Source organism: Oncorhynchus clarkii, chromosome 2, assembly GCF_045791955.1.
Source record: "Oncorhynchus clarkii lewisi isolate Uvic-CL-2024 chromosome 2, UVic_Ocla_1.0, whole genome shotgun sequence".
NCBI lineage: Eukaryota > Metazoa > Chordata > Actinopteri > Salmoniformes > Salmonidae > Oncorhynchus > Oncorhynchus clarkii.
The window spans coordinates 95,418,594-95,441,756 of record NC_092148.1 but is presented as its reverse complement, the minus strand read 5'-3'; the positions used below and the strand labels follow the sequence as shown (position 1 = coordinate 95,441,756).

General features: G+C 45.7%; 1 protein-coding gene across 1 annotated transcript in view; it reads left to right on the top strand.

Moving 5' to 3' along the window:
* Positions 1-23,163, top strand: part of LOC139383309 (protein phosphatase 1 regulatory subunit 12A-like) — a 71,461-nt gene that overhangs the window by 4,790 nt on the left and 43,508 nt on the right. The window contains exons 2-6 of the mRNA XM_071127791.1: positions 13,038-13,168; positions 13,902-14,020; positions 17,967-18,123; positions 20,974-21,118; positions 21,933-22,007. Coding sequence (XP_070983892.1) covers positions 13,038-13,168; positions 13,902-14,020; positions 17,967-18,123; positions 20,974-21,118; positions 21,933-22,007 — 627 coding nt within the window. The remainder of the gene's footprint in view (positions 1-13,037; positions 13,169-13,901; positions 14,021-17,966; positions 18,124-20,973; positions 21,119-21,932; positions 22,008-23,163) is intronic.

Here is a 23,163-nt window from a genome sequence, read left to right as displayed (position 1 = left end):
CTACCTTAATACCTTACTACCTTACTAATACCGTACTACCTTACTAATTAATACCTTACTACCTTAATACCTTACTACCTTACTAATTAATACCTTACTACCTTAATACCTTACTACCTTACTAATACCGTACTACCTTACTAATTAATACCTTACTACCTTACTACCTTACTAATTAATACCTTACTACCTTACTACCTTACTAATACCTTACTACCTTACTAATACCTTACTACCTTACTAATACCTTGCTACCTTACTAATTAATACCTTACTACCTTACTAATACCTTACTACCTTACTAATACCTTACTACCTCACTAATTAATACCTTACTACCTTACTAATTAATACCTTACTACCTTACTAATACCTTACTACCTTACTATTTAATACTTGTTACTTCTGTGGAGTTTCTTTTTCCTCCCTCCTCATGAAAATATGTGGGTTTTTGTAACGAAATTTCAAGACACAGGACAATGTTTATTTTTATACATTTTATTTTATGATATTTAAAATAAAAAAAAATTGGGAGATTACGATCTTGTCTCATCGCTGCAACTCCCCATCGGGCTCAGGAGAGCCGAAGGTCGAGTCATGCGTCCTCAGAAACATGACCCCCAAGCCGAGTTTCTTACCACCCACTCACTTAACCCGGAAGCCAGCTGCATCAATGTCCCCGAGGAAACAACGTTCATCAAGATGAGTAAAACAAGGTTGTCCATTATCGGCATATCTATTTATTATGGCCATCGAAATGTTAGCTATTAAATTCATATCCAACAATAATATCAAGGGCCTAGAAATCCAGGGCTTAAAAACAAAGGTGCCATTGATTCATGTTTTCTTTTAAATCCATAATTAGAATCCCTCCACAGCCTCAGAGGATCTAGATACTTTTTCTAACCTCTCTGGATTACAACCAAATGATGATACAGTTGAAGTCGGAAGTTTATATACACCTTAGCCAAATATATTTAGACTCAGTTTTTCACAATTCCTGACATTTAATCCTAGTAAAAATTCCCTGTCTTAGGTCAGTTAGGATCACCACTTTATTTTAAGAATGTCAGAATAATAGTAGAGAGTGATTTTATTTAAGCTTTTATTTCTTTCATCACATTCCCAGTGGGTCAGAAGTTTACATACACTCAATTAGTATTTGGTAGCATTGCCTTTAAATTGTTTAACTTGAGTCAAATGTTTTGGGTAGCCTTCCACAATAAGTTGGGTGAATTTTGGCCCATTCCTCCTGACAGAGCTGGTCAGGTTTGTAGGCCTCCTTGTTCGCACACACTTTTTCAGTTCTGCCTACAAATTTTCCATAGGATTGAGGTCAGGGCTTTCTGATGGCCACTCCAATACCTTGACTTTGTTGTCCTTAAGCCATTTTGCCACGACTTTGGAAGTATGCTTGGGGTCATTGTCCATTTGGAAGACCCATTTGCGACCAAGCTTTAACTTCCTGACTGATGTCTTGATGTTGCTTCAATAGATCCACATAATTTTCCATCCTCATGATGCCATCTATTTTGTGAAGTGCACCAGTCCCTCCTGTAGCAAAGCACCCCCACAACATGATGCTGCCACCCCCGTGCTACACAGTTGGGATGGTTTTCTTCGGCTTGTGTACTTTGGATGGTACCCTCATTGATTTGTGTCCTTGTTTAAAAATATCTGGGCATCTGGATTGATGAAAATCTATCTTTCAAAAAGCATGTTGATGAGTTAGTTTACAAATTATTAATATTCTTTTTTAAATAGTCTTCTATAGGAAAAGGTTCTGTCTTTCATTAAAAAGCTGAAAACAACTAATTCAACATGCATATCGTCTGTGTGACTATGGGGATATCGTCTGTGTGACTATGGGGATATCGTCTGTGTGACTATGGGGATATCGTCTGTGTGACTATGGGGATATCGTCTGTGTGACTATGGGGATATCGTCTGTGTGACTATGGGGATATCGTCTGTGTGACTATGGGGATATCGTCTGTGTGACTATGGGGATATCGTCTGTGTGACTATGGGGATATCGTCTGTGTGACTATGGGCATATTGTCTGTGTGACTATGTGGATATCGTCTGTGTGACTATGGGGATATCGTCTGTGTGACTATGGGGATATCGTCTGTGTGACTATGGGCATATCGTCTGTGTGACTATGGGGATATCGTCTGTGTGACTATGGGGATATCGTCTGTGTGACTATGGGGATATCGTCTGTGTGACTATGGGGATATCGTCTGTGTGACTATGGGCATATCGTCTGTGTGACTATGGGGATATCGTCTGTGTGACTATGGGCATATCGTCTGTGTGACTATGGGGATATCGTCTGTGTGACTATGGGGATATCGTCTGTGTGACTATGGGGATATCGTCTGTGTGACTATGGGCATATCGTCTGTGTGACTATGGGGATATCGTCTGTGTGACTATGGGGATATCGTCTGTGTGACTATGGGGATATCGTCTGTGTGACTATGGGCATATCGTCTGTGTGACTATGGGGATATCGTCTGTGTGACTATGGGGATATCGTCTGTGTGACTATGGGGATATCGTCTGTGTGACTATGGGCATATCGTCTGTGTGACTATGGGGATATCGTCTGTGTGACTGGGCATATCGTCTGTGTGACTATGGGGATATCGTCTGTGTGACTATGGGGATATCGTCTGTGTGACTATGGGCATATCGTCTGTGTGACTATGGGGATATCGTCTGTGTGACTATGGGGATATCGTCTGTGTGACTATGGGCATATCGTCTGTGTGACTATGGGGATATCGTCTGTGTGACTATGGGGATATCGTCTGTGTGACTATGGGGATATCGTCTGTGTGACTATGGGGATATCGTCTGTGTGACTATGGGGATATTGTCTGTGTGACTATGGGCATATCGTCTGTGTGACTATGGGGATATCGTCTGTGTGACTATGGGCATATCGTCTGTGTGACTATGGGCATATCGTCTGTGTGACTATGGGGATATTGTCTGTGTGACGATGGGGATATCGTCTGTGTGACTATGGGGATATTGTCTGTGTGACAATGGGGATATCGTCTGTGTGACTATGGGGATATCGTTTTATTATGGTCGATAGGTTCAGTACACATCACTGCATTCTGTATCAGAATGTGGGCTGGCCCTTCTTAAAGTCTCGTAGATCAATGCATTGCACCCTCCTTGTCAATACAGCCCTCTTGCATAAACTTCCTCCACACCTTACCTCGTTGTTAACCTATAGATGTACGGGCCAGAGAGATGGCTAACTCTGGAGATCCCTAACATCTCTACAGAGTTGTTAACCTATAGATGTACGGGCCAGAGAGATGACTAACTCTGGAGATCCCTAACATCTCTACAGAGTTGTTAACCTATAGATGTACGGGCCAGAGAGACGGCTAACTCTGGAGATCCCTAACATCTCTACAGAGTTGTTAACCTATAGATGTACGGGCCAGAGAGATGGCTAACTCTGGAGATCCCTAACATCTCTACAGAGTTGTTAACCTATAGATGTACGGGCCAGAGAGATGGCTAACTCTGGAGATCCCTAACATCTCTACAGAGTTGTTAACCTATAGATGTACGGGCCAGAGATATGGCTAACTCTGGAGATCCCTAACATCTCTACAGAGTTGTTAACGAACCCCCCCCCCCCCCCCCCCCCCAGTTTAGAGAGAGGATGGGCCTGTGACGAAATTTCATTTCTATTTCATCTCCACTTTCCTGTGGCCTGTTGTTCTACTGATGAGAACGTGTCTATGTGAGATGTGAGGTTGCGGTCTTTTGCACGTGTCCTTGCAACTGCTCCCTTCTCTAGATGTACGTACCAAATGGCGCCATGTTCCCTACGTAGTACACTTCTTTTGGCTACGTAGGGAACAGGGTGTTCGTTGGGAAGCAGACTATACTTCGGTCTGGTCCTGCTGTCACCCAGTGCCATCCATCCCTTTCTCCTTTGTTGCTCACTAGTTGCATGGCAACGATAATTAAATATAGGCCCTCACTCCAAACTTTCCACCCATTTTCCATCTAAAGCCTCTGTCTTCTCTCTCCTCTGCCCCCTCATTTCCCTCTTCCCTCTCTCTGTCTCGCTCTCCCCCTTCCTCCCCTCTTCTCTCTCTCTCTCTCTCTCTCCCTCAGTCTCCCTCTGTTTCTCCCTTTCCAATCCCGATGGTGGGGACTTCCCTCTCTCTGTCTCTCTCTCCCCCTTCCTCCCCTCTTCTCTCTCTCTCTCCCTCTGTTTCTCCCTTTCCAATCCCGATGGTGGGGACTTTGGGAATTTCAGATGAAGAAATGGAAAACATTCTCCTTCTAACAGCTGCTCAAGCTGCTGCTGCTCCATTTCCACAATGACCGAGTTACTTGATGAACCAGTGAAGGAACCGTTGAACCACTGGTAGAAAACTATGCACAGCCACATTCACAACAAGGAGAAAGAGACAAGAAATTTCCTCTTGTTCATTCAGCTAGTTGGCCCGTGGAGGGGAGTAGTCTGAGTCCCAAATAGAACCCTACTCCCTATATAGTGCACTACGTTAGACCAGAGCCCTATAGAACCCTATTCCCTATATAGTGCACTACTTTAGACCAGAGCCCTATAGAACCCTATTTCCTACATAGTGCACTACTTTAGACCAGAGCCCTATAGAACCCTATTTCCTACATAGTGCACTACTTTAGACCAGAGCCCTATAGAACCCTATTCCCTATATAGTGCACTACTTTAGACCAGGCCCCTATGGGGAATAGGTACTTGGACTATGTTGCGGTGAGAGGAGTATAGTATTAGCCTGGAGGGGGTCTCCCTGTTCCTCTCTCTCTCGCTACAGTAAATTAGCTCTAAGTCTATGTAATGTGGTGTAGGGTAAGTTTATTTTTATTGTTCCAGTCAACCAGTTATCTCACTTTATGAACAAGGAAGTGGACCTAAAATAGCTTTGTAATTGGTTGATTTTAAAAGGAAAGCCTCTTAGAGAATGGCTTATTGACGGTTGGCCTTCCCAGTCCGAGTAAATGGCAGAGCGGGGATCTCAGACTGGAACCTGGAGTAAGTGGTTCAGCCTGAGGTCTGGAGTCGTTTATTAGTTCAGCCTGAGGTCTGGAGTCGTTTATTAGTTCAGCCTGAGGTCTGGAGTCGTTTATTAGTTCAGCCTGAGGTCTGGAGTCGTTTATTAGTTCAGCCTGAGGTCTGGAGTCGTTTATTAGATCAGCCTGAGGTCTGGAGTCGTTTATTAGTTCAGCCTGAGGTCTGGAGTCGTTTATTAGTTCAGCCTGAGGTCTGGAGTCGTTTATTAGTTCAGCCTGAGGTCTGGAGTCGTTTATTAGTTCAGCCTGAGGTCTGGAGTCGTTTATTAGTTCAGCCTGAGGTCTGGAGTCGTTTATTAGTTCAGCCTGAGGTCTGGAGTCGTTTATTAGTTCAGCCTGAGGTCTGGAGTCGTTTATTAGTTCAGCCTGAGGTCTGGAGTCGTTTATTAGTTCAGCCTGAGGTCTGGAGTCGTTTATTAGATCAGCCTGAGGTCTGGAGTCGTTTATTAGTTCAGCCTGAGGTCTGGAGTCGTTTATTAGATCAGCCTGAGGTCTGGAGTCGTTTATTAGTTCAGCCTGAGGTCTGGAGTCGTTTATTAGATCAGCCTGAGGTCTGGAGTCGTTTATTAGTTCAGCCTGAGGTCTGGAGTCGTTTATTAGATCAGCCTGAGGTCTGGAGTCGTTTATTAGTTCAGCCTGAGGTCTGGAGTCGTTTATTAGTTCAGCCTGAGGTCTGGAGTCGTTTATTAGTTCAGCCTGAGGTCTTGAGTCGTTTATTAGTTCAGCCTGAGGTCTGGAGTCGTTTATTAGTTCAGCCTGAGGTCTGGAGTCGTTTATTAGTTCAGCCTGAGGTCTGGAGTCGTTTATTAGTTCAGCCTGAGGTCTGGAGTCGTTTATTAGTTCAGCCTGAGGTCTGGAGTCGTTTATTAGTTCAGCCTGAGGTCTGGAGTCGTTTATTAGTTCAGCCTGAGGTCTGGAGTCGTTTATTAGTTCAGCCTGAGGTCTGGAGTCGTTTATTAGTTCAGCCTGAGGTCTGGAGTCGTTTATTAGTTCAGCCTGAGGTCTGGAGTCGTTTATTAGTTCAGCCTGAGGTCTGGAGTCGTTTATTAGATCAGCCTGAGGTCTGGAGTCGTTTATTAGTTCAGCCTGAGGTCTGGAGTCGTTTATTAGTTCAGCCTGAGGTCTGGAGTCGTTTATTAGTTCAGCCTGAGGTCTGGAGTCGTTTATTAGTTCAGCCTGAGGTCTGGAGTCGTTTATTAGTTCAGCCTGAGGTCTGGAGTCGTTTATTAGTTCAGCCTGAGGTCTGGAGTCGTTTATTAGTTCAGCCTCTGGAGTCGTTTATTAGTTCAGCCTGAGGTCTGGAGTCGTTTATTAGTTCAGCCTGAGGTCTGGAGTCGTTTATTAGTTCAGCCTGAGGTCTGGAGTCGTTTATTAGTTCAGCCTGAGGTCTGGAGTCGTTTATTAGATCAGCCTGAGGTCTGGAGTCGTTTATTAGTTCAGCCTGAGGTCTGGAGTCGTTTATTAGATTCAGCCTGAGGTCTGGAGTCGTTTATTAGTTCAGCCTGAGGTCTGGAGTCGTTTATTAGTTCAGCCTGAGGTCTGGAGTCGTTTATTAGTTCAGCCTGAGGTCTGGAGTCGTTTATTAGTTCAGCCTGAGGTCTGGAGTCGTTTATTAGTTCAGCCTGAGGTCTGGAGTCGTTTATTTTAGTTCAGCCTGAGGTCTGGAGTCGTTTATTAGATCAGCCTGAGGTCTGGAGTCGTTTATTAGTTCAGCCTGAGGTCTGGAGTCGTTTATTAGTTCAGCCTGAGGTCTGGAGTCGTTTATTAGTTCAGCCTGAGGTCTGGAGTCGTTTATTAGTTCAGCCTGAGGTCTGGAGTCGTTTATTAGTTCAGCCTGAGGTCTGGAGTCGTTTATTAGATCAGCCTGAGGTCTGGAGTCGTTTATTAGTTCAGCCTGAGGTCTGGAGTCGTTTATTAGTTCAGCCTGAGGTCTGGAGTCGTTTATTAGTTCAGCCTGAGGTCTGGAGTCGTTTATTAGCCTGAGGTCAGCCTGAGGTCTGGAGTCGTTTATTAGTTCAGCCTGAGGTCTGGAGTCGTTTATTAGTTCAGCCTGAGGTCTGGAGTCGTTTATTAGTTCAGCCTGAGGTCTGGAGTCGTTTATTAGTTCAGCCTGAGGTCTGGAGTCGTTTATTAGTTCAGCCTGAGGTCTGGAGTCGTTTATTAGTTCAGCCTGAGGTCTGGAGTCGTTTATTAGTTCAGCCTGAGGTCTGGAGTCGTTTATTAGTTCAGCCTGAGGTCTGGAGTCGTTTATTAGTTCAGCCTGAGGTCTGGAGTCGTTTATTAGTTCAGCCTGAGGTCTGGAGTCGTTTATTAGTTCAGCCTGAGGTCTGGAGTCGTTTATTAGTTCAGCCTGAGGTCTGGAGTCGTTTATTAGTTCAGCCTGAGGTCTGGAGTCGTTTATTAGTTCAGCCTGAGGTCTGGAGTCGTTTATTAGTTCAGCCTGAGGTCTGGAGTCGTTTATTAGTTCAGCCTGAGGTCTGGAGTCGTTTATTAGTTCAGCCTGAGGTCTGGAGTCGTTTATTAGTTGAGGTCTGGAGTCGTTTATTAGTTCAGCCTGAGGTCTGGAGTCGTTTATTAGTTCAGCCTGAGGTCTGGAGTCGTTTATTAGTTCAGCCTGAGGTCTGGAGTCGTTTATTAGTTCAGCCTGAGGTCTGGAGTCGTTTATTAGATCAGCCTGAGGTCTGGAGTCGTTTATTAGATCAGCCTGAGGTCTGGAGTCGTTTATTAGATCAGCCTGAGGTCTGGAGTCGTTTATTAGTTCAGCCTGAGGTCTGGAGTCGTTTATTAGTTCAGCCTGAGGTCTGGAGTCGTTTATTAGTTCAGCCTGAGGTCTGGAGTCGTTTATTAGTTCAGCCTGAGGTCTGGAGTCGTTTATTAGTTCAGCCTGAGGTCTGGAGTCGTTTATTAGTTCATCAGCCAGCCTGAGGTCTGGAGTCGTTTATTAGATCAGCCTGAGGTCTGGAGTCGTTTATTAGTTCAGCCTGAGGTCTGGAGTCGTTTATTAGTTCAGCCTGAGGTCTGGAGTCGTTTATTAGTTCAGCCTGAGGTCTGGAGTCGTTTATTAGTTCAGCCTGAGGTCTGGAGTCGTTTATTAGTTCAGCCTGAGGTCTGGAGTCGTTTATTAGTTCAGCCTCTGGTCTGGAGTCGTATATTAGTTCAGCCTGAGGTCTGGAGTCGTTTATTAGTTCAGCCTGAGGTCTGGAGTCGTTTATTAGATCAGCCTGAGGTCTGGAGTCGTTTATTAGTTCAGCCTGAGGTCTGGAGTCGTTTATTAGTTCAGCCTGAGGTCTGGAGTCGTTTATTAGTTCAGCCTGAGGTCTGGAGTCGTTTATTAGTTCAGCCTGAGGTCTGGAGTCGTTTATTAGTTCAGCCTGAGGTCTGGAGTCGTTTATTAGTTCAGCCTGAGGTCTGGAGTCGTTTATTAGATCAGCCTGAGGTCTGGAGTCGTTTATTAGTTCAGCCTGAGGTCTGGAGTCGTTTATTAGTTCAGCCTGAGGTCTGGAGTCGTTTATTAGTTCAGCCTGAGGTCTGGAGTCGTTTATTAGTTCAGCCTGAGGTCTGGAGTCGTTTATTAGTTCAGCCTGAGGTCTGGAGTCGTTTATTAGATCAGCCTGAGGTCTGGAGTCGTTTATTAGTTCAGCCTGAGGTCTGGAGTCGTTTATTAGTTCAGCCTGAGGTCTGGAGTCGTTTATTAGTTCAGCCTGAGGTCTGGAGTCGTTTATTAGATCAGCCTGAGGTCTGGAGTCGTTTATTAGTTCAGCCTGAGGTCTGGAGTCGTTTATTAGTTCACCCTGAGGTCTGGAGTCGTTTATTAGTTCAGCCTGAGGTCTGGAGTCGTTTATTATTTCAGCCTGAGGTCTGGAGTCGTTTATTAGATCAGCCTGAGGTCTGGAGTCGTTTATTAGTTCAGCCTGAGGTCTGGAGTCGTTTATTAGTTCAGCCTGAGGTCTGGAGTCGTTTATTAGTTCAGCCTGAGGTCTGGAGTCGTTTATTAGTTCAGCCTGAGGTCTGGAGTCGTTTATTAGTTCAGCCTGAGGTCTGGAGTCGTTTATTAGTTCAGCCTGAGGTCTGGAGTCGTTTATTAGTTCAGCCTGAGGTCTGGAGTCGTTTATTAGTTCAGCCTGAGGTCTGGAGTCGTTTATTATTTCAGCCTGAGGTCTGGAGTCGTTTATTAGTTCAGCCTGAGGTCTGGAGTCGTTTATTAGATCAGCCTGAGGTCTGGAGTCGTTTATTAGTTCAGCCTGAGGTCTGGAGTCGTTTATTAGTTCAGCCTGTGGTCTGGAGTCGTTTATTAGTTCAGCCTGAGGTCTGGAGTCGTTTATTAGTTCAGCCTGAGGTCTGGAGTCGTTTATTAGATCAGCCTGAGGTCTGGAGTCGTTTATTAGATCAGCCTGAGGTCTGGAGTCGTTTATTAGTTCAGCCTGAGGTCTGGAGTCGTTTATTAGTTCAGCCTGAGGTCTGGAGTCGTTTATTAGTTCAGCCTGAGGTCTGGAGTCGTTTATTAGTTCAGCCTGAGGTCTGGAGTCGTTTATTAGTTCAGCCTGAGGTCTGGAGTCGTTTATTAGTTCAGCCTGAGGTCTGGAGTCGTTTATTAGTTCAGCCTGAGGTCTGGAGTCGTTTATTAGTTCAGCCTGAGGTCTGGAGTCGTTTATTAGTTCAGCCTGAAGTCTGGAGTTGTTTATTAGTTCAGCGTGAGGTCTGGAGTCAAATCCTAACCTAGTACCCTGCAACCCCAAATCAAATCCTAACCTGGTACCTTCTAAACATGCTATTTTGTCTACCTTCCCACCGCAGACCCTTTAGAGACAGACAGACACTCCAGACCCTTTAAAGACAGACAGACAGACACTCCAGACCCTTTAAAGACAGACAGACAGACACCCCAGGCCCTTTAGAAACAGACAGACACTCCAGGCCCTTTAGAGACAGACAGACACTCCGGGCCCTTTAGAGACAGACAGACACTCCGGGCCCTTTAGAGACAGACAGACACTCCAGGCCCTTTAGAGACAGACAGACACTCCAGGCCCTTTAGAGACAGACAGACACTCCAGGCCCTTTAGAGACAGACAGACACTCCGGGCCCTTTAGAGACAGACAGACACTCCAGGCCCTTTAGAGACAGACAGACACTCCAGGCCCTTTAGAGACAGACAGACACTCCAGGCCCTTTAGAAACAGACAGACACTCCAGGCCCTTTAGAGACAGACAGACACTCCAGGTCCTTTAGAGACAGACAGACACTCCAGGTCCTTTAGAAACAGACAGACACCCCAGGCCCTTTAGAAACAGACAGACACTCCAGGCCCTTTAGAAACAGACAGACACTCCGGGCCCTTTAGAGACAGACAGACACTCCAGGTCCTTTAGAGACAGACAGACACTCCAGGCCCTTTAGAGACAGACAGACACTCCGGGCCCTTTAGAGACAGACAGACACTCCAGGTCCTTTAGAGACAGACAGACACTCCGGGCCCTTTAGAGACAGACAGACACTCCAGACCCTTTAGAGACAGACAGACACTCCGGGCCCTTTAGAGACAGACAGACACTCCAGACCCTTTAGAGACAGACAGACACTCCGGGCCCTTTAGAGACAGACAGACACTCCGGGCCCTTTAGAGACAGACAGACACTCCAGGCCCTTTAGAGACAGACAGACAGACACTCCAGGTCCTTTAGAGACAGACAGACAGACACTCCGGGCCCTTTAGAGACAGACAGACACTCCAGGCCCTTTAGAGACAGACAGACAGACACTCCAGGCCCTTTAGAGACAGACAGACAGACACTCCAGGCCCTTTAGAGACAGACAGACACTCCGGGCCCTTTAGAGACAGACAGACACTCCGGGCCCTTTAGAGACAGACAGACACTCCAGACCCTTTAGAGACAGACAGACACTCCGGGCCCTTTAGAGACAGACAGACACTCCGGGCCCTTTAGAGACAGACAGACACTCCAGGCCCTTTAGAGACAGACAGACAGACACTCCAGGTCCTTTAGAGACAGACAGACAGACACTCCGGGCCCTTTAGAGACAGACAGACACTCCAGGCCCTTTAGAGACAGACAGACAGACACTCCAGGCCCTTTAGAGACAGACAGACAGACACTCCAGGCCCTTTAGAGACAGACAGACACTCCAGGTCCTTTAGAAACAGACAGACACCCCAGGCCCTTTAGAAACAGACAGACACTCCAGGCCCTTTAGAAACAGACAGACACTCCGGGCCCTTTAGAGACAGACAGACACTCCAGGTCCTTTAGAGACAGACAGACACTCCAGGCCCTTTAGAGACAGACAGACACTCCGGGCCCTTTAGAGACAGACAGACACTCCAGGTCCTTTAGAGACAGACAGACACTCCGGGCCCTTTAGAGACAGACAGACACTCCGGGCCCTTTAGAGACAGACAGACACTCCAGGCCCTTTAGAGACAGACAGACACTCCGGGCCCTTTAGAGACAGACAGACACTCCAGACCCTTTAGAGACAGACAGACACTCCGGGCCCTTTAGAGACAGACAGACACTCCAGACCCTTTAGAGACAGACAGACACTCCGGGCCCTTTAGAGACAGACAGACACTCCAGGCCCTTTAGAGACAGACAGACACTCCGGGCCCTTTAGAGACAGACAGACACTCCGGGCCCTTTAGAGACAGACAGACACTCCGGGCCCTTTAGAGACAGACAGACACTCCAGGTCCTTTAGAGACAGACAGACACTCCAGGCCCTTTAGAGACAGACAGACACTCCGGGCCCTTTAGAGACAGACAGACACTCCAGGCCCTTTAGAGACAGACAGACACTCCAGACCTTTTAAAGACAGACAGACAGACACTCCAGGCCCTTTAGAGACAGACAGACACTCCAGGCCCTTTAGCGACAGACAGACACTCCAGGCCCTTTAGAGACAGACAGACACTCCAGGTTTTAGAACTGTCGCTTGTATTAGCTGCTTGCCCAAGGTTAGTTATCCAGGAGTGTGCTACTAATCAAGAACACCTCTTATTGCCTTACATAGTCCAAAGTTGTCCAGAATAAGAAATATGGTTATTTAAGCAGATGCTTTTATGCGATGGGACAGAAATGTCAACATTGACAGAGACTGTATTTATTCAATGGCCCATCTGGGAATTAAACCCCAAACCCCGGTGTTGCTAGCACCGTGCACTAATCCATTTAGCCATTGAAACCACAATCTCATCTCTAACAAGTCTCTGTTCCCCCTCTCTAGGTCGAGGAAAAATGTTTTGATCAATGTGTAAAGATTTAGCGTTTGATCATGTATTGTCTGATGAAGGCCTCATTAGACCCAAAACTCACAGTATGCTTTTAAAACTTGATTTATAATCAAGGTCACTTACATCTCTCACCTTCCAATGTGTTTCCTCTCTCTCTCTCACCTTCCAATGTGTTTCCTGTCCTCTCATATCTCACCTTCCAATGTGTTTCATGTCCTCTCATATCTCACCTTCCAATGTGTGTCCAGTTCTCTCATCTCTCACCTTCCAATGTGTTTCCTGTCCTCTCATATCTCACCTTCCAATGTGTTTCATGTCCTCTCATATCTCACCTTCCAATGTGTGTCATGTCCTCTCATCTCTCACTTTCCAATGTGTTTCCTGTCCTCTCATATCTCCCCTTCCAATGTGTTTCCTGTCCTCTCATATCTCACCTTCCAATGTGTTTCCTGTCCTCTCATCACTCACCTTCCAATGTGTTTCCTCTCTCATCTCTCATCTCTCACCTTCGAATGTGTTTCCTCTCTCATCTCTCATCTCTCACCTTCCAATGTGTTTCCTCTCTCATCTCTCATCTCTCACCTTCCAATGTGTTTCCTCTCTCATCTCTCATCTCTCACCTTCCAATGTGTTTCATGTCCTCTCATATCTCACCTTCCAATGTGTTTCCTGTCGTCTCCAGGCGTGTATAGATGAGAATGCAGAGATGGTCCAGTTCCTGGTGGAGAGTGGGAGTGATGTGAACCGGGGGGACAACGAGGGGTGGACTCCCCTCCACGCTGCTGCCTCCTGTGGGTTCATACAGATCACCAAGTGGGTGTCTATTTAATATTACACCGTTCCACTATACGACTGGTTCTACATCCTGGTCCTGAGGACCCCAAAGGGGGTTGCACACCTGACTCAACTAATCATCATCAAACCTTTGATCAGTGGAATCAGGTGTGTAGTGTTAAATATGCACCCCTTGGGACCAGGATGAAGAACCACTGCACTGTGCAATACATTGATATTGATGTGGTGTTGTTTGTAGGAACTATTATGTTGTGAGTAGGAACCATTATGTTATGTGTAGGAACCATTATGTTGTGTGTAGGAACCATTATGTTGTGCGTAGGAACCATTATGTTGTGTGTAGGAACCATTATGTTGTGCGTAGGAACCATTATGTTGTGTGTAGGAACCATTATGTTGTGAGTAGGAACCATTATGTTATGTGTAGGAACCATTATGTTGTGCGTAGGAACCATTATGTTGTGTGTAGGAACCATTATGTTGTGAGTAGGAACCATTATGTTGTGAGTAGGAACCATTATGTTGTGTGTAGGAACCATTATGTTGTGCGTAGGAACCATTATGTTGTGTGTAGTAACCATTATGTTGTGAGTAGGAACCATTATGTTGTGAGTAGGAACCATTATGTTGTGAGTAGGAACCATTATGTTGTGAGTAGGAACCATTATGTTGTGTGTAGGAACCATTATGTTGTGTGTAGGAACCATTATGTTGTGTGTAGGAACCATTATGTTGTGTGTCTATGTTGCAGGTACCTGATAGAGCACGGTGCACGTGTGGGGGCGGTGAACAGTGAAGGAGAGCTTCCTCTGGATGTGGTCACTGAGGATGCTATGGAGAGACTGTTGAAGGGGGAGATCAAGAAACAAGGTAGGGTGTTAACACAATGACCCATATTAACATAGTCATTACCCCCCTGACGATGCTATAGGGAGAGACCTAGAAGCAGGGTAACTAGGGATTATTATGTAGTCTGGGTGTTCTATAATACTAGAAGCAGGGTAACTAGGGATTATTATGTAGTCTGGGTGTTCTAGATGCAGGGTAACTAGGGATTATTATGTAGTCTGGGTGTTCTATAATACTAGATGCAGGGTAACTAGGGATTATTATGTAGTCTGGGTGTTCTAGAAGCAGGGTAACTAGGGATTATTATGTAGTCTGGGTGTTCTAGAAGCAGGGTAACTAGGGATTATTATGTAGTCTGGGTGTTCTATAATACTAGAAGCAGGTCAACTAGGGATTATTATCTAGTCTGGGTGTTCTAGATGCAGGTCAACTAGGGATTATTATGTAGTCTGGGTGTTCTAGAAGCAGGGTAACTAGGGATTATTATGTAGTCTGGGTGTTCTAGATGCAGGGTAACTAGGGATTATTATGTAGTCTGGGTGTTCTAGATGCAGGGTAACTAGGGATTATTATGTAGTCTGGGTGTTCTAGATGCAGGGTAACTAGGGATTATTATGTAGTCTGGGTGTTCTATAATACTAGAAGCAGGGTAACTAGGGATTATTATGTAGTCTGAGGGTTCTAGATGCAGGGCAACTAGGGATTATTATCTAGTCTGGGTGTTCTAGAAGCAGGGTAACTAGGGATTATTATGTAGTCTGGGTGTTCTAGAAGCAGGGTAACTAGGGATTATTATGTAGTCTGGGTGTTCTAGAAGCAGGGTAACTAGGGATTATTATGTAGTCTGGGTGTTCTATAATACTAGAAGCAGGTCAACTAGGGATTATTATCTAGTCTGGGTGTTCTAGATGCAGGTCAACTAGGGATTATTCTGGGTGTTCTAGAAGCAGGGTAACTAGGGATTATTATGTAGTCTGGGTGTTCTAGATGCAGGGTAACTAGGGATTATTATGTAGTCTGGGTGTTCTAGATGCAGGGTAACTAGGGATTATTATGTAGTCTGGGTGTTCTAGATGCAGGGTAACTAGGGATTATTATGTAGTCTGGGTGTTCTATAATACTAGAAGCAGGGTAACTAGGGATTATTATGTAGTCTGAGGGTTCTAGATGCAGGGCAACTAGGGATTATTATCTAGTCTGGGTGTTCTAGAAGCAGGGTAACTAGGGATTATTATGTAGTCTGGGTGTTCTAGAAGCAGGGTAACTAGGGATTATTATGTAGTCTGGGTGTTCTAGAAGCAGGTCAACTAGGGATTATTATGTAGTCTGGGTGTTATATAATACTAGAAGCAGGTAACTAGGGATTATTATGTAGTCTGGGTGTTCTAGAAGCAGGGTAACTAAGGATTATTATGTAGTCTGGGTGTTCTATAATACTAGAAGCAGGTTAACTAGGGATTATTATGTAGTCTGGGTGTTCTATAATACTAGAAGCAGGGTAACTAGGGATTATTATGTAGTCTGGGTGTTCTAGAAGCAGGTCAACTAGGGATTATTATGTAGTCTGGGTGTTCTATAATACTAGAAGCAGGTCAACTAGGGATTATTATGTAGTCTGGGTGTTCTATAATACTAGAAGCAGGGTAACTAGGGATTATTATGTAGTCTGGGTGTTCTAGAAGCAGGGTAACTAGGGATTATTATGTAGTCTGGGTGTTCTAGATGCAGGGTAACTAGGAATTATTATGTAGTCTGGGTGTTCTAGAAGCAGGTCAACTAGGGATTATTATGTAGTCTGGGTGTTCTATAATACTAGAAGCAGGGTAACTAGGGATTATTATGTAGTCTGGGTGTTCTAGAAGCAGGGTAACTAGGAATTATTATGTAGTCTGGGTGTTCTATAATACTAGAAGCAGGTCAACTAGGGATTATTATGTAGTCTGGGTGTTCTATAATACTAGAAGCAGGGTAACTAGGGATTATTATGTAGTCTGGGTGTTCTAGAAGCAGGGTAACTAGGGATTATTATGTAGTCTGGGTGTTCTAGAAGCAGGGTAACTAGGGATTATTATGTAGTCTGGGTGTTCTAGAAGCAGGGTAACTAGGGATTATTATGTAGTCTGGGTGTTCTAGAAGCAGGGTAACTAGGAATTATTATGTAGTCTGGGTGTTCTAGAAGCAGGGTAACTAGGAATTATTATGTAGTCTGGGTGTTCTATAATACTAGATGCAGGTAACTAGGGATTATTATGTAGGCTGGGTGTTCTAGAAGCAGGGTAACTAAGGATTATTATGTAGTCTGGGTGTTCTATAATACTAGAAGCAGGGTAACTAGGGATTATTATGTAGTCTGGGTGTTCTAGAAGCAGGGTAACTAGGGATTATTATGTAGTCTGGGTGTTCTAGAAGCAGGGTAACTAGGAATTATTATGTAGTCTGGGTGTTCTATAATACTAGATGCAGGTAACTAGGGATTATTATGTAGGCTGGGTGTGTTCTAGAAGCAGGGTAACTAGGGATTATTATGTAGTCTGGGTGTTCTAGAAGCAGGGTAACTAGGAATTATTATGTAGTCTGGGTGTTCTATAATACTAGATGCAGGTAACTAGGGATTATTATGTAGTCTGGGTGTTCTAGAAGCAGGGTAACTAGGAATTATTATGTAGTCTGGGTGTTCTATAATACTAGATGCAGGTAACTAGGGATTATTATGTAGGCTGGGTGTTCTAGATGCAGGTCAACTAGGGATTATTATGTAGTCTGGGTGTTCTAGAAGCAGGGTAACTAGGGATTATTATGTAGTCTGGGTGTTATATAATACTAGAAGCAGGTCAACTAGGGATTATTATGTAGTCTGGGTGTTCTATAATACTAGAAGCAGGTCAACTAGGGATTATTATGTAGTCTGGGTGTTCTATAATACTAGATGCAGGGTAACTAGGGATTATTATGTAGTCTGGGTGTTATATAATACTAGAAGCAGGTCAACTAGGAATTATTATGTAGTCTGGGTGTTCTATAATACTAGATGCAGGTAACTAGGGATTATTATGTAGTCTGGGTGTTCTAGATGCAGGTAACTAAGGATTATTATGTAGTCTGGGTGTTCTGTAATACTAGAAGCAGGTCAACTAGGGATTATTATCTAGTCTGGGTGTTCTAGAAGCAGGGTAACTAAGGATTATTATGTAGTCTGGGTGTTCTAGAAGCAGGGTAACTAAGGATTATTATGTAGTCTGGGTGTTCTGTAATACTAGAAGCAGGTCAACTAGGGATTATTATGTAGTCTGGGTGTTCTAGAAGCAGGGTAACTAGGGATTATTATGTAGGCTGGGTGTTCTAGATGCAGGTAACTAAGGATTATTATGTAGTCTGTGTGTTCTGTAATACTAGAAGCAGGTCAACTAGGGATTATTATCTAGTCTGGGTGTTCTAGAAGCAGGGTAACTAAGGATTATTATGTAGTCTGGGTGTTCTAGAAGCAGGGTAACTAAGGATTATTATGTAGTCTGGGTGTTCTATAATACTAGAAGCAGGTCAACTAGGGATTATTATGTAGTCTGGGTGTTCTAGATGCAGGTAACTAAGGATTATTATGTAGTCTGGGTGTTCTGTAATACTAGAAGCAGGTCAACTAGGGATTATTATCTAGTCTGGGTGTTCTAGAAGCAGGGTAACTAAGGATTATTATGTAGTCTGGGTGTTCTAGAAGCAGGGTAACTAAGGATTATTATGTAGTCTGGGTGTTCTGTAATACTAGAAGCAGGTCAACTAGGGATTATTATGTAGTCTGGGTGTTCTATAATACTAGAAGCAGGGTAACTAGGGATTATTTTGTAGTCTGGGTGTTCTATAATACTAGAAGCAGGTCAACTAGGGATTATTATGTAGTCTGGGTGTTCTAGATGCAGGTCAACTAGGGATTATTATGTAGTTTGTTGCCTGTGTCCCTCTTCCTCTCTCTTAGGGGTTGACGTGGACATGGCACGGCGGGAAGAAGAGCGGGTGATGCTGGCGGATGCCAACGCGGTGCTGGCAGGAAGTGGCGTGCTGACACCTCATCCTAACACCAAGGCCACAGCGCTGCACGTGGCCGCTGCCAAGGGCTACATAGAGGTCATGAAGTGAGTGGGTCAGGTGCTCGTCAGTGGGTCAGGTGCTAGTCAGTGGGTGAGGTGCTCGTCAGGTGCTCGTCAGTGGGTCAGGTGCTAGTCAGTGCGTCAGGTGCTCGTCAGGTGCTCGTCAGGTGCTAGTCAGGTGCTAGTCAGTGGGTCGGGTGCTCGTCAGGCGCTAGTCAGTGGGTTAGGTGCTAGTCAGTGGGTCGGGTGCTCGTCAGGCGCTAGTCAGTGGGTTAGGTGCTAGTCAGTGGGTCGGGTGCTCGTCAGGCGCTAGTCAGTGGGTTAGGTGCTAGTCAGTGGGTCGGGTGCTAGTCAAAGTGCTAGTCAGTGGGTTAGGTGCTAGTCAGTGGGTTAGGTGCTAGTCAGAGGGTTAGGTGCTAGTCAGTGGGTTAGGTGCTAGTCAGTGGGTCGGGTGCTAGTCAAAGTGCTAGTCAGTGGGTTAGGTGCTAGTCAGTGGGTTAGGTGCTAGTCAGAGGGTTAGGTGCTAGTCAGAGGGTTAGGTGCTAGTCAGTGGGTCGGGTGCTAGTCGGTGGGTCGGGTGCTAGTCGGTGGGTTAGGTGCTAGTCAGTGGGTTAGGTGCTAGTCAGTGGGTCGGGTGCTAGTCAGTGGGTTAGGTGCTAGTCAGTGGGTTAGGTGCTAGTCAGTGGGTTGGGTGCTAGTCGGTGGGTTGGGTGCTAGTCAAAGTGCTAGTCAGTGGGTCGGGTGCTAGTCAGTGGGTTAGGTGCTAGTCAGTGGGTCGGGTGCTCGTCAGGTGTTCGTCAGTGGGTCGGGTGCTCGTCAGGTGTTCGTCAGTGGGTCAGGTGCTAGTCAGTGGGTCGGGTGCTAGTCAGTGGGTTAGGTGCTAGTCAGTGGGTCAGGTGCTCGTCAGGTGTTCGTCAGTGGGTCGGGTGCTCGTCAGGTGCTAGTCAGTGGGTTAGGTGCTAGTCAGGTTCTAGTCAGTGGGTTAGGTGCTAGTCAGTGGGCCGGGTGCTAGTCAAAGTGCTAGTCAGTGGGTCGGGTGCTAGTCAGTGGGTTGGGTGCCCGTCAGTGGGTCGGGTGCCCGTCAGTGGGTCGGGTGCTAGTCAGTGGGTCGGGTGCTAGTCAGTGGGTCGGGTGCTAGTCAGTGGGTCAGGTGCTCGTCAGGTGCTAGTCAGTGGGTCGGGTGCTAGTCAGTGGGTTGGGTGCTCGTCAGGTGCTAGTCAGTGGGTCAGGTGCTAGTCAGTGGGTCAGGTGCTCGTCAGGTGTTCGTCAGTGGGTCGGGTGCTCGTCAGGTGTTCGTCAGTGGGTCAGGTGCTAGTCAGGTTCTAGTCAGTGGGTCAGGTGCTAGTCAGTGGGTCGGGTGCTCGTCAGGTGTTCGTCAGTGGGTCGGGTGCTCGTCAGGTGTTCGTCAGTGGGTCAGGTGCTAGTCAGGTTCTAGTCAGTGGGTCGGGTGCTAGTCAGTGGGCCGGGTGCTAGTCAGTGGGCCAGTTGCTAGTCAGTGGATCAGGTGCTAGTCAGTGGGCCAGTTGCTAGTCAGTGGATCAGGTGCTAGTCAGTGGGTCGGGTGCTCGTCAGTGGGTCGGGTGCTCGTCAGTGGGTCGGGTGCTCGTCAGTGGGTCGGGTGCTAGTCAGTGGGCCAGGTGCTACTAAACATAGTAAACATGCTACGCATGCTACACATACTAAACATACTAGACATACTAAACATGCTACGCATACCAAACATACTAGACATGCTACGCATACTAAATGTACTAGACATGGTACGCATACTAAACGTACCAAACTTGCTACGCATACCAAACATACTAGACCGTACTAAACATGCTACGCATACCAAACATACTAGACATGCTACGCGTACTAAACATGCTACGCATACCACACATGCTAAACATGCTACACATACTAAACACGCTACACATACTAAACATGCTAAACATGCTACACATACTAAACATGCTAAACATGCTAAACTTGCTACACATGCTAAACATGCTACAAATACTATACATGCTACACATACTAAACATGCAACACATACTATACATGCTACACATACTAAAAAGGCTACACACACTATACATGCTACACATACTAAACATGCTACACATGCTAAAAATGCTACACATACTATACATGCTACACATACTAAACATGCTACACATACTAAACATGCTACACATGCTAAAAATGCTAAACATGCTACACATGCTAAAAATGCTCAACGTTGCCCCGATTGTTAGTCATCCTCATCACCACCTCACATTTTGCCTTACCTCAACCTCCTCCTCTTTCTAGTTGTCTGCTTCTCTTTCTCCCCTTCCTCTTCGTCTCTCTCTCCCTCTTCATATCTCTCCCCCTCCTGTCTCTCTCCCCCTCCTGTCTCACCCTCATCTCTCTTCATCTCTCTCTCCCCCTCCTGTCTCACCCTCTCTCTCTCTCTCTCTCGCTCTCTCCCCTTCCTCTCTCTCTCCCTCACCCTGTTCATCTCTCTCCCCCTCCTGTCTCTCTTTCTCTCCCCTTCCTCTCTCTCTCCCTCACCCTGTTCATCTCACTCCCCCTCCTCTGTCTCTCACGATCATCTCTCTCTCTCTCCATCTCTCTCTCTCTCTCTCTCTCCATCTCTCTCTCTCTCTCTCTCCATCTCTCTCTCCCCCTCCTCTCTCTCTCTCTCTCTCTCTCTCTCTCTCCATCTCTCTCTCCCCCTCCTGTCTCTCTCTCTCTCTCTCTCTCTCTCTCTCTCTCTCCCTCCATCTGTCTCTCCCCCTCCTGTCTCTCTCTCTCTCTCCATCTCTCTCCCTCTCCTGTCTCTCTCTCTCTCTCCCCTTCCTCTCTCTCTCTCTCCCTCACCCTGTTCATCTCTCTCTCTCCCCCCCCCCCCCCGCCCCCTCACAGGGTCCTGCTCCAGTGTGGTCTGGATTTGGACAGTGGTGATGTGGACGGCTGGACAGCCCTGCATGCTGCTGCTCACTGGGGACAGCAGGAGGTGTGTTCTCTGCTGGCTGACAACATGTGTGAGATGGCTGCTCTCAACAACGTGGTGAGTGGGAGAAGATACACGCACTCCCTGAATGTACAAAGCATTAAGTACACACCCCCCCCCCCCGCATGTTAGCATTAGCATTAGCATTAGCATTAGCAACAATTAGCATGTTCCAATCTGAAAGTAAATACAGCTGCATTTTATTGATCAAAGTCACCTTGTCCGAGAGAGATTTACACGGTTATAGAAAAGTCACACCTACAGGTTTTCCCCTATCAGGATAATGAATGGTAGAAAAACGATTGGAAGCGTTTCCCTGTTTGACCGCTAGGTTTTATGGGTATTATGACACCTCCAGTCTGGGGCTGTATTAGTCTCCCTATGTGCCCAGACACGGAGCATCTCAATCACGCTGAGTATGTAACGGCTCATGCAATGTAATCACATCTGTACTACATGCTGACTCAGCAGTATTGTTACACAAATGGAACCCTATTCCCTATATAGTGCACTACTTTAGACCAGAGCCCTATAGAACCCTATTCCCTATAAAGTGCACTACTTTAGACCAGGGCCCTATAGAACCCTATTCCCTATATAGTGCACTACTTTAGACCAGAGCCCTATAGAACCCTATTCCCTATATAGTGCACTACTTTGGACCAGAGCCCTATAGAACCCTATTCCCTATATAGCGCACTACTAAAGTAGTGTATTATCCAGGGAATAGGGTGCCATTTTGGACACTCATAATGTCAATGCACTAAATGATGTGTGTCCTTATTCCAGGGACAAACCCCTCTAGAGGTAGCAGATGACACCCTAGTGGACTCTGATGCTCTACATTAAACCATGTGTGTCCTTGTTCCAGGGACAAACCCCTCTAGAGGTAGCAGATGACACCCTAGTGGACACTCTGGAGGAGCTGACAAAGAAACAAAATTCTGTAAGTCTCTGTCGCCGTCCTAATGGCATCCTATGCCCTATAAAGTGCACTACTATTAATATAAAATATATTTTTGGTTTATTTAACGCTTTTTTTGTTACAACATGATTCCATGTGTGTTATTTCATAGTGTTGATGTCTCCACTATTCTACATTTTATAAAATAGTAAAACTAAAGGGAAACACTTGAATGAGTAGGTGTGTCCAAACTTTCACTGGTACTGTATGTCTTCCTGTATATTGACTCTGTATATTTACTCTGTGTATGTCTTCCTGTATATTTACTCTGTATATTTACTCTGTATATGTCTTCCTGTAAATTTACTCTATATTTACTCTGTATATGTCTTCCTGTATATTTACTCTATATTTACTCTGTATATGTCTTCCTGTATATTTACTCTATATTTACTCTGTATATGTCTTCCTGTATATTTACTCTGTATATTTACTCTGTATATTTACTCTGTATATGTCTTCCTGTATATTTACTCTCCCAAAATTATTGCCACCCCTATTACTAGCCTGTTCAACCTCTCTTTCGTGTCGTCTGAGATTCCCAAAGATTGGAAAGCTGCCGCGGTCATCCCCCTCTTCAAAGGGGGTGACACTCTAGACCCAAACTGCTACAGACCTATATCTATCCTACCCTGCCTTTCTAAGGTCTTCGAAAGCCAAGTCAACAAACAGATTACCGAACATTTCGAATCCCACCATACCTTCTCCGCTATGCAATCTTGTTTCCGAGCTGGTCATGGGTGCACCTCAGCCACGCTCAAGGTCCTAAACTATATCTTAACTGCCATCGATAAGAAACAATACTGTGCAGCCGTATTCATTGACCTGGCCAAGGCTTTCGACTCTGTCAATCACCACATCCTCATCGGCAGACTCGACAGCCTTGGTTTCTCAAATGATTGCCTCGCCTGGTTTACCAACTACTTCTCTGATAGAGTTCAGTGTGTCAAATCGGAGGGCCTGTTGTCTGGACCTCTGACAGTCTCTATGGGGGTGCCACAGAGTTCAATTCTTGGACCGACTCTCTTCTCTGTTTACATCAATGATGTCGCTCTTGCTGCTGGTGATTCACTGATCCACCTCTATGCAGACGACACCATTCTGTATACTTCTGGCCCCTTTTGGACACTGTGTTAAC